Genomic DNA, 15954 nt, shown 5'->3' with positions numbered 1-15954 from the left:
TTATTGATCCTTTTTTTGTAGAACCGGCATCCCCAGATACTTCCCCAAGTCTTGTGTGGAACTTATTCCACTCGCATCACTAATCAACTTCATCTTATCTCTATGAACATTGTCAGAAAAGAATATCTTAGATTTTTCCAGGCTAACCTTCTGCCTCAAGGCATTACATAACCTCTCCAAAACCTTTTGTATAACACGGATTTGGGACACCGATGATTCAGCAAAGAGAATCAAATCATCTGCAAAATACATATGCGAGAGTTTTGGTCCCCCACGCGATAGACTAATCGGTTTCCACTCTCCAGCACCCACTACTAACTCAATTTGGTGGCACAATCTTTTCATACACAACACAAAGAGATAAGGAGACAGGGGATCACCTTGTCTTAACCCTCTTGAGGGTGTGAAGGACGCTGTTCTCTCCCCATTCCATAGAACTGTCATTGAAGGACCTTTGACACATCGCATAATCCACTGTATCCAAACATCAGGAAAACGGGCTGCATGAAGTGTATCTTCGAGAAAATCCCATCTAATGCGATCATAGGCCTTTTCCAAGTCCAGTTTCAGAGCATCCACCCTTTTCTACCTTTCTTCCTTCGCATTGAATTGACTGTCTCCTGAATGACAACAATATTATCCGCACTCAATCTGTCAGGGATGAAGCTTGATTGTGCAGGTCCAACAAGTTGCAGAATCACCTCCTTCAACCGCATAACCATTGCTTTTGTAATTATTTTAAATAAAACATTACATAAACTAATAGGTCTGAACTGGGAAATCTTCTCCGGCTTATTTACTTTAGCAATTAGTGCTATCAACACATCATTCGTACCCACAGGAAGTAAACCTGTCTCAAAGAACTGCAAGACAAACTTTGAGACTGAATCTCCCACCGTCTCCCAACAAGACTGGTAGAAGACAGGTTGAAAACCATCAAGCCCCAGAGCCTTAAAACGACCCATCCCGTGTATTGATCTCTCCACTTCAGACTGGACAAAAGGCTTACTCAGGTTTGACATATCTGTCCCGGACAAAATAGCAAATCCATCAGATGGTAATGCCACCACAACCTCATCAACATCCTGCATGGAGTAGAGTCTTTTATAGTAGCTGACTGCTAAACCCTCTAACTCCTTTGAATTCGAGATCCAAGCCCCTGTATCATCTTGGAGCATTTTAACCTGGTTCCTCCTTCTCCGAATAATTGTAGAGGTGTGAAAGTAACTAGTGTTACGATCACCCAACACGATCCACTTTTCTCTAGACTTTTGAAACCAGAGTAACTCTTCTTGTTCTAGAACTATCGCAAAATCTTTCAGCAGAATCTCCTCCTGCTCCAACAAGGCCTCTGTCTGACAAATATCCAACTGATTCTGAACACCCTGAATTTCAGTCACCAGTTTATCCTTCCGCTACTGTACATTCCCAAACACCTCCTTATTCACCGTCTGAGCTGTACACGCAAACCATCAAGAGCCTGCGGAGTAGATAAGTTACTATTCCAAGAGTTCTGTAACATCTCCTTGAAACCTGGGTGGCTTAAACAGGCTGCCTCAAAGCGAAAAGGCCGCCTACTCGGGTCATGCTTAATATCCGGACACAACTGAATGTAGACAGGGACATGATCTGAGGATAGAAAAGGTAGATGGGCTATTGTGGCCTCTTGCCATTTCAATCGAGAGTGAGGGCAACAAAGTACCCGATCCAGCCTTTTGGCAACAAAATTGTTGGCTACACGTCCTCTCTTCCAGGTAAACTTATTACCCTTGAAACCCATATCAATAAGCGATAACTCATTGATCCACTGACCAAAGGACAATGAATCCTGAGATAGCTGTCCGTTACCTCTTGTACGTTCATCCATCCTGACAATGGTGTTAAAGTCTCCACCCACAATAACTGGTTCAGAGATCTCCTGAATAACTGTCTTAAGCTGACCCCAGAGTCCACTCCGCCTACTGACCGAGGGAGCCGCATAGACTGCAATCACGTGCAACACTTCCATACCATCAACAATCCTAGCATGAATATATTGATCAGATGAATGCACCACCGTCACATCCCCGATGCCCGAACGCCAAAGTAGCCACAAACCACCACTTTGTCCCACCGCATCAACTCTAAATACATTCTCAAACTCCAAATTATGGCATATCTGTTGTGCTCTATCCCCACATGAATGAGTCTCAAACACTGCGACAATATCCGACTTCCACCTCTTCAACAGATACCGCAAAGATCTTCAAAAATTAGGTTTATTTCCCCCCCCCCCCCCCCCCGACAATTCCACATTAAGCAATTTATCATTATTCTTCCACAGAAAGCTTGTAAACGAATCCCCGGGTCAAATTGTTAAGCAGCCCTAACTCCCACCGCCTCCTCCATCGGAGCGATCTGCATACATCTTCTTTATTCCCAGGAACCCCTGCCATTTCCGAGTTGATCGTTGCCACTCCATCACCACCCGTTATGACAACACTCTCCGACTCCGGACCACTAGTCCATTCCGCCGGGATGACCAGATTGATCGGATTCCGTCCTTAACTGTTTCCTGATTCAGACAAACTAAGGGATTCTCAATTTGGGCCATACACCAATCCTCTCGATGGTCTATTGGACTTCATCCTCGACTTAGGCCCACTAAGCCTGGGTCCATTTCTCTCATTGGGCTTAACATTGGCGGCCCGTTTCTCCTGGAAAACCCCTTTTAAACCCATCTTTCTTATTCTCTAAACTCTCTCCAAATATTCTCTCTATTCCTTGGGAGACATTCTTCCTTTTACTTGATGATCCCTTGATCATCGCGTTTTCCTTATCCTCCTCCTGATTCGAAACAACTTCCCTTCCGCCACCAGATACCGAATCTGATCGTAAACCACCAAATCTATTTGATATGGCAATATTCTCAAATACCTTAGTTATCGAAATTTCCCGAGATTGACGTTGATTGCCACCCGTGTTCACTTTAGGCAAGGTTTCCTTATTATCCACGGGCTCCGATTTCCGACCCCCACGCCCAACTACCGTGAAACCATCATCCACCAAACCCTCACCACCGGACGCAGGAGCCGCCGGTAATGGTACAACTGCCATCTCCCGATCTTTTAACGTTTAGAGGACAAGTGTGTACCAAGTGACCATAAATCCCACATCTAGAACAAATAGCAGACAAGCCCTCGTATGAAACAAAATAACGTTCGCCATTCACCATCATTGTCCCCTTCAATGGTTTCTTCAAATTCACCTCCACACATACCCTCGCGAAACGAGCTCTCTCAACATTCAGAGTTGTCAGATCCACCTTAACTGGATTCCCTAGACCCTTCGCAATCGCCATCAGAATTGAGCGATGATAAACATGAAATGGTAAATTAGAAAACCGGATCCACACCGGGGTTATGGTGATATCATCCCGCAGCGGATCAAAATTAGGGGACCAAGCTTGCTTTAAAAGATAACTACCAAACATTCTCCAAAGGCCTCCTGTTAGCGCCGCTATATACTCAACCTCCACATCAAAACAGATCAGAAAGAATTGGCTGGGGAGGTCAAGCACAAACATCGCTCATACTGGCTTCCACATCTCCTGCAATCGCCTTGTCAACACTGAAACCGAAACCTGAGTCCCTAAAACCTTCACAATCATACAATTTTTCCATAAACCATACATTGCCTCCAAAACCTCATTACCAATCGTAATTACCGGTTCACCATCCTCACCATGCGGGAACTCCAGCCGCACCATTTCCGTCACAAAAGTATCATCAAGCACATCCTCTGGGAGGGGCATTCCACCCGACTTACTCCCCATGAGAGTCCTCACTCACGCCTTCTGACCATCCGGTGGATCACCCGAAGGTCGATCTCGAACTCCCGCATCCAACATAGCCTCATCAAGATCACCGGTGGGCAAAACCCTAGTATCACCCTCTCGAAACATTTTTAATCTAATTGTATTTATTTATTTCGTAATAATGATAACAAACTTTAAATTACTTGAAACGATATTTACATTTTTATCAAAAAATAATAATAATAAGTTCAGTATATGGTTTTACCAAGGTTTTCTGTGATATTTTAAATACTTTTCAAACTTATTATATTTCTAATATGATATCAAAATCAGCTATAAATAAATTATTAAACCACGTACTTAAGTCAAATTTCGGAAAGAAAGAAAAGAAAAGAAAAGAAAAAAACATTATTGCAGGATGGAAGACTAACGATTATATGAAAGCCATTACGAGCCACATGGTATTGAAGATTATTTGTAGATGTTGAATAGTCGATGTCACATGCTTTGACTGTCTCCTTCATTATATAGATATCGACCTTTATATTTTATTATTAACATGGAATCGTATCTTAACTTTCTACGTAAAACAATATTTAATCTCTTTATGAAAAGATCATGCACACACTAGGAAAACTATATAAGTGTTTTCTTATATGGTAAACCAACTTTGAATGTAGGCTAATTAGTTTATTATGCAATATAGTCTTTTATGTCTATGTTTATTCCACCATTCATCTACATTGCCCTCAATTACTTATAAATCAAGTAAAACATGAAAGAAAGTTGTGTAAACAACCTATTTTTCTTTAAGCAATAAATCATGGCAGAAATTGTGAGACTTTTTGGTTTTGTTTTGTCTTCCTTTTCTTTTTCTTTTCAAACAATCCAACGAAATTCAAGCTATTAATTTCTACATATAAACTAAATTGTAACATATATATAACTAAAAGAGAATCTATTTTTCACGCTGACAGACGTAAGTTTCTTTTCTCCATTCTTTCAAATTAATTAGTGACAGATTCTAACGACAAAAAAGTTTAGTAATGTTACACATAAATGTAGTAGTAACGCTTCCTAAATTTGTCGCTATTAAGAGAAAAAGTCTATCAACGACAAAATATCATCTTTGAACAATGAAATTGATGCTTTTAATGACCAATTCTTGAAATGTATGAAATTGTGTATAAAATATGTTATTATATTTTTTTGCATAATAGTGGCTATAATATTTGAACTATGAAATTGATGTTGTTATTGACTCTTTTTAAAAAAATATATGAAACTATGAATAAAAATATTTGAACGATGAAATTGATGTTGTTATTAACCATTTAAAAAAAATTATATCCAAAAATTATGTATAAAATTATTATATATATTTTTGCACAATGGCGTTTGATTTTTAATCTTTACAATTCACACACAATATCATTAATAAACTATTGCATAATGATGATCTACTACTAAAAAAATCACAAAACTATTCCTCGGTCATACTAAATTGATATCACTCATACATGACGGGGGTAAAAATCTTTATTGGAAATATAACGTATTGACTCGGACATGAAATGGTGCATGTATGTTAACATAATCAGTGTGCTAGAGTAAGAAATAAGAGGTCGATAAAACTCCTTAACCAACGAATAAGTTTATCAAAAAAAAAAAAAAAAAAACAAATAACAATTAGGTCGATAACTTTCCTCTTTGGAGTATAACATGTAATATGCAAAATCTAGATTTTTTTTGCCGAAGCTTTAATCGGTAAATAAAAGAATATCTTGTAAGTCTATTTTCATTCATTATCAACTTGCCACAAAGAAAGAAACTATATAATTAATGGAACCAAAAAAAACAAAAACAAAATTGTAGTTGAGAAGAGAGATGCAAAGGTGTCAACGTCCGTGCTTTGACTTCTCTCTTCCTCTTGTCCTCATCTTTAAATCCTTAAGCTGACCTAACCGGTCACTCCCTTCTTCGCCGGTCATCTTTCTTTAATTAAACCCATTAAGAAAAAATTTAAATATATAAATTCAACAAGTTGCTAAATAAAAAGCAATAAACTTAAAAACACATTTACTTACTAATTTTTTCTAATATTCTGTTATTTTTTGCAAAAAAAAATTGACTATAATATAATTTTTTATTTTATTTTTTGCATTATTTTTCAACGTTCGATCGTTTTCATTATTCATTAATTGTTCCAAATTTTCCTCTGTCTATTGGTTGAAGACCAAGGGTAGACAAACTTATTATTCAAAGCATGATTAAGCAAAAAAACAAAAATAGAGAAAGACTTTCCTAAGTCAAAATTATTGATTTGGACTTCATATAATTTCTAAACGCACCCAATTATAATTGAGAAAACACGGAATTTTTATTTTCTATAACGGATCTTTAACAAAATTTCCATAACGGGCAAATATAAACACAAAGTATTAAAACTTAAACAAATCTTTGATTAATATTCATTGACCGTCATTAAGAAAACGAATATTTATGTATTCACAGCTTCTTCTTCTTCCTTAATTTTTAAAGACTTCTTTTATTTTTACTGTTTTGGCTTAACAGAGAAAAAAGACCAAACACAACTCTTCTACTTTATCTCTCTCTCTCTCTCTCTCTCTAGAACTTTGCCTGCATTTAAACACCCACTACTTGCTGTAGCGTGTTGAAGTCAAAAGTCGCCATTTTTCTCTCTCTTCTCTCCCCTCTCTCTCTCTCTCTCTTTCTTGCTTCATCTTCATTGATGATCATCTAAAATGGAAAGAACCCATCTCGTATCCTCTCATTAGATTTCTCAATAGAAATCTTGATTCTCTACTGCTTCATCATCATCTTCGTCTTCTTCTCAAAGTTCTTTCCTTTTTTAACTTTTCTTAAAACATATCATCTTCTTCTTTCCTCTGTTCTTGAAATGCGTGTTCATCGTTTGTGTGTGATCGTCATCTTCCTCACAGAGCTACTATGCTTCTTCTGTTCCTCCTCGGAATCTCAGACCACCACCTTCACGTGCCATCAACGTGACCTCGATGCCTTGCGTGACTTCATAGCTAATCTCGAACCAAAACCAGATGGTTGGACCAATCCTTCTTCTTCTACAGATTGCTGTAACTGGACCGGAGTCACCTGCAATTCAACCTCTACAAACATCACAAGAGTTACTAAACTTGAGCTCGGCAACAAAAAGCTGTCGGGAAAGCTGTCTGAATCTCTCGGGAAGCTTGATGAGATTAGGGTTCTTAATCTCTCTCTCAACTTCATCAACGACTCGATCCCTGTTTCGGTATTCAACTTGGCGAATCTACAGACTCTTGATTTGAGCTCTAACGATCTCTCCGGCGAAATCCCAACAAGTATAAATCTCCCGGCTCTTCAAAGTCTTAATCTTTCGTCCAATGGGTTCAACGGCTCGCTTCCTTCTCATATCTGCCATAACTCTACTCAAATCAAGGTTGTGAAACTCGCCGTGAACTACTTCGCCGGAGAATTCACTCCCGGGTTTGGGAAATGCCTTCTCCTTGAGCATCTCTGTCTTGGTATGAACAATCTCACCGGTACTATCCCTGAGGATCTGTTTCGTCTCCAAAGTTTGAATCTTTTAGGGATTCAAGAGAATCGTCTCTCTGGACCGTTGAGTCCTAGTATTGGTAATCTCACTGGTCTCGTTCGTCTTGATATTTCTTTGAATTTCTTTTCCGGTGAGATCCCTGATGTCTTCTATCGAATGCCTCAGTTAAAGTTTTTCTTAGGTCAGACCAATAAGTTCATCGGAGGAATCCCTAAATCGTTGGCGAATTCACCTACTTTGAATCTACTTAACCTGAGGAACAACACGTTAACAGGTCCTTTGCTGTTGAATTGCACAGCGATGAGTTCTTTGAACTCTCTTGATTTGGGTACTAATAGATTCAATGGTTCGTTACCTGAGAATCTTCCTGGTTGCAACCGGTTGAAGAACGTGAACCTCGCTCGAAACGCTTTCCATGGACAAGTACCAGAGAGTTTCAAGAACTTCCAGAGCTTAGATTACTTCTCGTTATCGAACTCGAGTTTGGTTAACATCTCTTCAGCGCTTGAGATACTTCAGCATTGCAAGAACTTGACGACTCTTGTTCTTACATTGAACTTTCATGGAGAGGCTTTACCTGACGCAACGAGTCTTCTTCATTTCGAGAAGCTTAAGGTGTTAGTTGTGGCTAACTGCAGGCTTACTGGTTCAATGCCGAGTTGGTTAAGCTCGAGTAATGATCTTCAGTTGTTGGATCTTTCTTGGAACCGTTTAACTGGAGCTATCCCTAGCTGGATTGGTGAATTCAAAGATCTGTTCTACTTGGATTTATCTAACAACTCGTTTACTGGAGAGATCCCAAGGAGCTTAACTCTGTTGCCGAGTCTCACTAGCAGAAACATCTCGTTCAATGAACCATCTCCAGATTTCCCGTTTTTCATGAAACGAAACGAGAGCGCGAGGGCGTTGCAGTACAATCAGATATTCGGGTTCCCGCCAACGATTGAGTTAGCTCATAACAATCTCTCTGGACCTATTTGGGAGGAGTTTGGTAAGCTGAAGAAGCTGCATGTGTTTGATCTCAAGTGGAATGAGTTATCAGGATCTATTCCTAGCTCTCTCTCGGGTATGACTAGCTTGGAAGCTCTTGATCTCTCGAACAACCATCTTACAGGATCCATCCCTGCTTCTCTTCAAAGACTCTCGTTTCTCTCCAAGTTTAGTGTTGCTTTTAACAATCTCTCCGGGGTAATCCCTTCTGGTGGACAGTTTCAGACGTTTCCAAACTCGAGCTTCGAGAGTAATGATCTATGCGGGGAACATAGGCTCCCCTGTTCTGGAGGTAGTACAATGGATCGTAGCTCTGAGAGACCATTGATCAAACGGTCAGGGAGAAGCAAAGGAGCTGACATTGGGATGGCGGTTGGGATCGCGCTTGGTTCTGTTTTTCTTCTCACTCTTCTCTTGTTGATTGTGTTGCGTTCTCGTAGACGGTCAGGGGAAGTTGATCCGGAGATAGAAGAATCAGAGAGCATGACTCGGAAAGAACACGGAGAGATGGGATCTAAGCTTGTGGTTTTGTTTCAGAACAATGATAAAGAGCTCTCATATGATGATCTTTTGGACTCAACGAACAGTTTTGATCAAGCTAACATCATCGGCTGTGGCGGGTTCGGTATGGTTTACAAAGCGACGTTACCAGACGGGAAGAAAGTTGCGATCAAGAAGTTATCTGGAGACTGCGGCCAGATCGAAAGAGAGTTCGAAGCAGAAGTTGAAACACTCTCGAGAGCACAACATCCAAACCTTGTTCTACTTAAAGGGTTCTGTTTCTACAACAACGACCGGCTTTTAATCTATTCGTATATGGAAAACGGAAGCTTAGACTACTGGCTACACGAGCGTAACGACGGTCCAGCTTTATTGAATTGGAGAACTCGGCTTAAGATCGCTCAAGGCGCTGCGAAAGGGTTACTTTACTTGCATGAAGCTTGTGATCCTCATATCTTACACCGTGATATTAAGTCTAGCAACATTCTTCTCGATGAGAACTTCGACTCTCATTTAGCGGATTTTGGACTCGCTAGGCTGATGAGTCCTTACGAGACGCATGTAAGTACGGATTTGGTTGGGACTCTAGGTTATATACCTCCGGAATACGGGCAAGCCTCTGTGGCTACTTACAAAGGTGATATATACAGTTTTGGGGTCGTGCTTCTCGAGCTTTTAACTGATAAAAGACCGGTGGATATGTGTAAGCCTAAAGGATGTAGGGATCTGATCTCTTGGGTTGTTAAGATGAAGCATGAGAATCGAGCAAGTGAGGTTTTTGATCCGTTAGTTTATAGTAGAGAGAAAGATAAAGAGATGTGTCGGGTTCTTGAGATTGCTTGTTTATGTTTATGTGAAAACCCGAAACAGAGACCAACTACTCAACAGTTAGTCTCTTGGCTTGATGATGTCTAGACGAATGTAAAAAAAAAACAATATCTTGTAGGGAATGGTTTTCATACTTTTGGGATACAATGTAATTAAATAGTTTCCAGAGAATAAATTTGTTTCTTCGTTTTTCTGTTTTTTTCTTTTTCCAATTTAATCTCAATTTATGATTCAGATTCAGACATTGAATATACGAGACTTGTCCCAATCTTTTGTAGTTTTTTCAGAAATAATGAGTTCTTGAAGAAACTTGTCTCAAGCATTTTAAATTAGCAACACAGATTAAATTTTTGTGTGTTTATATTTATTCTATGAGTTGCTTTGTGGATTCTCTGTTGATTATGTTACACCTTTTTAGATATTTTTGGTTGCTTTTTTTTTTTTTTTATAAAGAAATATTAATTAAATTTGTTAGCTAAAATTCCTTTTGGCCTTCAACATAAGAATTCCTTTTGGCCAACTATAGTCAATTTTTGTTAAGACTCCATTTTCATTAACATAATTGTAGGTGTGAAAATATTGTTCAACTCAATGGACCAAAAAATATTCAAAGACTTTGACTTTGTAAGGTCAAGATATAACATATGATTCATTGGAAACGTTTGAAGTTTAAGCATATTCCAACTTTCTTTGATTCTTTCTATCTATTTCTCAATCCCCCAAAGACTAAGAATTGAAATATATAGTACTCTTCCTATTTTTCTTATAATTATTTTGAAGATTGAGTACAGATTTGGTAGTCAAGATGTTTTACTTATGCTTTTATTCAGCATTACATGAAAACAGCCGATGAAATGACAAATAAAGTACACGAAATAGGAAAAACAGAGCTCTAAAACTCATAATGCATGTATGATATATAGCTATCACTGTCTATTTTCAAAATGCATTTATAGTTAGAGCACTCAAAATATGATTCACTCAACTGTTTTCCTTTCATTTTTTTTGTTTGTTTATTTGTCTAAATTTATACGTAATACTTAGATACTTTTTCATATGCAAGATATTTTAATCTCTCTAGTGGACTTAATTATCCATGAAGGGAGAAATCTCAAATCTTTAAAACTGGATAATTGATTTATACATATCACAATCTCATTTGGAAAAATATAGTGCGAGTGAGTTCCCACTTTCCACCATACAAAACTATACAACTATATTAATTGCTAATTAATAAAGAATCAAGAAATATGAAACAAATTCATCCAAGATTCAAGTAAAATACTAGCGTAATCTGTAGGAGCCTCAACTACGTTCATAATGAATACGTACATGAATCCATTTCATAAAACAAAAGATTCTATGATATATAAAACAAGAGATATTCATTGCATACTCCAACTAAATAACCTGTGTGATCCAATAGAGTTCCAAGTTCCATCGATTTTGTAAGAAGAAGAGACCAACAGATTGATAGTACTAGTGCAATAACAGAGATATTACAATCATTACATTGTAAAAAAATCAAGCCAATAAGTACAAGTGGTAAAATCTAACATAGTAATCAGTGTATAATCCAAAATTTAAGAATGTCACTTCACATGTTAGAACATAACCCAAAACAAATACATTCGAGATTCAATAATATTATTACCAGAATGTGCAGTACTACCACATACATTTAAAAATATGTGTCTACAGGAGACCTCAAGATGCATCTATTTCACAAAATGAAAATATTTCTTACACATTCAATCACCAAAACAGAGATACTAAGTATTTTATTAAGCACACGATGTAATGTTCCAATACTTAAAACACACAATGTATATATTATACACTCAAACCTTTTCTCAAAGTGTGGTACAAAATTCTAGGATCACATGTTTAAAACAATCACCAAAGGTTTAGAGCATAACACAAAACAAATACTTTCATAATTTAAGGAACTACAATCATAATCTATAGAAGCACATATATATCACAACAAATATCTACAAGAGACTCTAAGATGCATTCATTATATAGAATAAAATAGATATTTAAGATGCAGAACATTATAAAGAAAAGAGAGTAAGAGACCTTATAATACACCAGCATTGAAACATAGAGAACAAAACAATAAAAACACACTATGTGCTCATCTAGAAACGCAAACTTTTTTTATGATCTTGAAACTTGAAATACCTAGTCTCTAATTGGATATGTCCCTGGCCGCATCGTCTTTAAGGGTTGATACAGCAAAAGCACCATAAACTACCAACCATCATTGAGTTCAGTAGGGACGTGAGGCAATCATCCCTCATCATTGAGTTCAGCAAGTTAGCTTAATGAAACAATTTTTGTAACTGAAACAAAATCTAGAGAACAATATGCGTACCTCGGACTTAAAGAGTTCTCAAACATCCAAACTTCAACTTATATGGGGAAGATTCAGCTACCCAGTGTAGAACCCCTAGAGATAAAAAGTAAAAGTTAGGGAGAGCCACAAAATTGAAGAAATTATAAAGATGGTCAAAGAAGAGCACCTTTGGCTTGACTTTTTCTTAGGGTCATATTCTGCCTGACTCTCACGAGCTGTTTCAATGTCCTCAGCGAAGACAACATTGATTTACTTAATTGAGAAAGCGTATCTGCAAAAAGTACGAAGCAAATTTGATCACAGATGAATCATATTCAAAGAAAAAGTGATCCCATAATAATCTTTTGGCATGTGGATATCCATGGAATGACATAACTAGTATTATGAAGCACGCCAAGTTTCAAATTCAAGAGTACAGAGCTACAATAATGAATTATGAAAATAAAAGAAAGGTCAAAACCACAAAGATTGTTATAAGAACAGGTGCTTAAATAGTGGGTCAAAAAATGCAGCTGTTGAAGTTATACTATTTTATGCTGCAAATAGCAAAAAGATCTAGAAAGTGACATACCGGATGCATTATATTATCAAGTGAATCAACAGTACAGTGGGCATAATCATAGATACACCATTTGTCACCAGCCTTAGGATGAAGGGTGAGCTACAAAACATATATAGATATAGTATATACAAGTCAGACAGCAAAAGACGACAAGAGAGCCATTTTTTATTTGTAACCAGAGATGATTTTAGTATCACTTGCCTCGGTTCGATAGCCAATAAGGTCATACATATTTGTCCCTCTGCATATCTTGTTTCATTCTTAGTGTTGCCTTCCCCTCCTCAATCAAGTTTTAGCGAATCTTCAATGAGCATGTCTCTCCAGGGCTGTTCATTTTCTTCTCTCTGTACTCTTCTATCTCCTCGGCATCTAAAACAATTATTTACAAGTTTCATGTGTGGAGTAAGTTGCACTAATAGAGCTAAAAAATGGCAATTCATTGGAAAAAGGAACAGGAATCTATCTATCATAAAGTTTAAATTGATTTAATTAACTTGATGATCAACATAAGCATGACCTCTCCCAATCAATTCCACTGCCAAATCATACAGTTCTTGGAAATAATCACTAGTGTATGTAATCTACAAAAATGATAAATTTCAGATGAATTCAAAAACACACTAATTATACTAATACAATTACCAATCTCTTCGATGTGATAAATACACTCTTCCTTCTCTGCCTCACAAGAAGTAAAATCAACATCAACATTTTTCTTATCAATGATACAATAAGTTTCTAGAATTTGACGGATAGATCAAGGATAGTTATGTTATGCTAGTAAAAAAACTAAGATTATAAACATTTTTAATCATAAATGGTTCTTAGATCTGCAATTCAAATTAATTTACTTTTAGTTTGTAAACTTTCACATGTAATAAAATCAATTTATCACAGAAAAGTGAGAAAAAACATATACCTCGTCATAAGTTCTGCTACACTTATAAGTCTCCTTGGCATCAACGAGAATATCAACATCTATCGAAGAACTTACCTGCTGGAGCAAATCAAAATTAGTCAATATTGTGGCAGGTCTATATTGCTCGAGAACAGGCTTACAAGTTTAGACTCCGCTGAATAAAAGTCCCTAATGAATTACATAAAACAAATGAATTTGACACCAAAAAAAAAAGAAGCAAATTGAGAACAGCCTAACATACCTCATCAACATAAGGCCATATCTTTGTCAAGTGATGGTTCAGCCAAGTCAACTGAAGTAAATAAAAGCCAAAGTAACAAGAATCAGTCCAAAGGATGACCAAATTCTACAAATTTTGTGTCTACCAAATACACAAAAAGAGAAATATATGTAAGCAGATGCAATCATGCAAACACATCAATGTAAACGCAAGAAAATGAAGCTGATAACTTAACTTCTGACGCTCGGAGAAGGATGGAGACAAAAGCTTCATGGAATCCTCCACATTTATCCTCGCAAAAGCAGCCACAATATTCACCTGATAAGAAGAAGAAATATCCCAATAAAGAAAGAGCTGGCAAATCGACGAGACTAACAACATCCTTTAAAGCACTTGAGCATTTATGTGTCTTTACTTGTTATATTCATAATTATATCATCTAATTACAAACAAGTTTGAAAAGCACACAAAAACAAAAACAAAAAGGTTTGAAAAGCATATACCTGCCAAAGAAGTTTGCTACACTTGAAATATACCCAAAATCTTCACAATATGAACATCTTCAGAAACACAGACCTGCAAAAATCAGAATTTTGTTAGTCTTGATTTTACGTGATAGTTATACTTATCTTGTTCGTGATTCTTTGTAAATTATCTTTGTCTTACAACTTTTTAAAGTCGTTGAGCTAAAACTTCTTTAATCTGCTGGTCGGTTTTACCATCCAACAAGTCTCAAGTCTAAACAGCCTGCATATATTTTTTTAAATATCTATGTCTTACAGCTTTTTTAAGCCGTTGGTCTCATAACTCTATTGTCTTGTCTTAATACTTGGCTAGACTTCATTCAGCCATTGGTCTATTAGCTTTTTTCCAACTCGCAACATGCATGCACCACCAAACCCATAATTGGTCTATTAGCTCTATTGTCTTGTCTTAATACTGTGAGAACTCTTTGGTTCTTTTCTGCCTTTTGGCATATAACCCGTGGGATCATCCAACAAATCGAAACCTCTTTTCCCTCGCAGCATCCATGCACTACCAAACCCATAGTTGGTCTATTAGCTCTATTGTCTTGTCTTAATAGTTGGCTAGACTTCATTCAGGCATTGGTCTATTAACTCTTTTCCAACTCGCAACATGCATGCACTACCAAACCCATAGTTGGTCTATTAGCTCTATTGTCTTGTCTTAATACTGTGAGAACTCTTTGGTTCTTTTCTGCCTTTTGGCATATAACCCGTGGGATCATCCAACAAATCAAAACCTCTTTTCCCTCGCAGCATCCATGCACTACCAAGCCCATAGTTCACAAGTTTTCTTGGGACAATGTCCCCAAAATAGAATCTAACAGAACACTATTAGATAAGAGTCTGCCTTTGATCTTTTTTGGGTTTTGAAAGAAAACAAAAACTAAAAGCTCCAAAATAAGAAGAATCCGTAGAACAAGTTAACCAAAACCAAAAACGGATCTAGTGTTATGAAACTAGAGAGTTGAAGGATGAAATCTCTTCGTCTTATTCATGAATATCAAGGTTTACAAGTATATATAGTAGAGTACAAAGGCTAAAGCCCATAAACCGACTAGAACATATAATAGGCCATGGGCCGTAAAGCAATGGCCGATGGGCCGTACATGGGCCGTAAGGCCATGTCCTAATGGACTGTGAGCGGGCCGGTCTATAGAGTCCACTAAGTGTTTTACAACACTCTCCCTTGGACGAGATGACCGTGCCTATGTTGGATGGGATCGCTGCAATGTGCTTAGGGGATGCTGCCTCATTAAAACCTTACCAGGAAAACCCAATGGGACAAAACTTTGGTGAAGGAAAAAGAGTACAGCACACATTGCTCCCCCTGATCCAAACATCACTCCAAGTCCTTAAGCCTCCGCATTCCAATCTTGTGCGTGAGCTTCTTGAACGTTGATGTCGGCAATGCTTTGGTGAAGAGATCGGCTGAGTTGTCGCATGACTGAACTTGCACCACTTGAACTTCTCCGGCCTTTTGTAGTTCATGTGTGAAGAAGAACTTTGGCAGTATGTGCTTCGTCCGATCTCCCTTGATGTATCCTTCCTTGAGCTGTGCAATGCAAGCCGTATTGTCCTCGAAGATGACGGTTGCTTCCTTGTTGTCTTCTAAGCCGCTATCTGTCCGAATATGCTGAGTCATAGACCGCAACCAAACACACTCACGACTGGCCTC

General features: G+C 37.7%; 1 protein-coding gene, 2 long non-coding RNA genes and 1 pseudogene across 4 annotated transcripts; 1 reads left to right on the top strand and 3 right to left on the bottom strand.

The window, feature by feature from the left end:
• On the bottom strand, positions 1-3814 carry LOC147942108 (uncharacterized; annotated as a pseudogene).
• A 2552-nt stretch (positions 3815-6366) lies between these two features.
• Positions 6367-9878, top strand: LOC104790006 (phytosulfokine receptor 1). The gene has a single exon (XM_010515695.3). The coding sequence runs from the start codon at positions 6717-6719 to the stop codon at positions 9774-9776; it is 3060 nt and encodes a 1019-aa protein (XP_010513997.1). The 5' UTR covers positions 6367-6716; the 3' UTR covers positions 9777-9878.
• A 1812-nt stretch (positions 9879-11690) lies between these two features.
• LOC109125152 (uncharacterized) lies at positions 11691-13498 on the bottom strand. Of its 2 annotated transcripts, none has more exons than XR_002038523.2 (5): positions 12815-13498; positions 12623-12712; positions 12218-12322; positions 12070-12144; positions 11691-11945 (listed from the first exon to the last, which is right to left on the bottom strand). It is a non-coding gene; the product is annotated as an uncharacterized LOC109125152 (long non-coding RNA). The 2 variants fall into 2 exon arrangements; XR_002038522.2 differs by having other exon boundaries at positions 11691-11990; positions 12815-12953.
• A 466-nt stretch (positions 13499-13964) lies between these two features.
• Positions 13965-14554, bottom strand: LOC109133464 (uncharacterized). Its single transcript, XR_015560287.1, has 3 exons — positions 14419-14554; positions 14256-14328; positions 13965-14070 (listed from the first exon to the last, which is right to left on the bottom strand). It is a non-coding gene; the product is annotated as an uncharacterized LOC109133464 (long non-coding RNA).
• Between the last annotated feature and the right edge of the window lie 1400 nt (positions 14555-15954).

Source organism: Camelina sativa, chromosome 6, assembly GCF_030686135.1.
Source record: "Camelina sativa cultivar CO46 ecotype springtype chromosome 6, ASM3068613v1".
Taxonomy (NCBI): Eukaryota; Viridiplantae; Streptophyta; class Magnoliopsida; order Brassicales; family Brassicaceae; genus Camelina; species Camelina sativa.
This window is presented reverse-complemented; position numbering and strand designations above follow the sequence as displayed.

Coding starts and splice junctions, on each gene's coding strand:
- LOC104790006 (XM_010515695.3), top strand. CDS start 6,717: ATGCGTGTTCATCGTTTGTGTGTGATCGTCATCTTCCTCACAGAGCTA.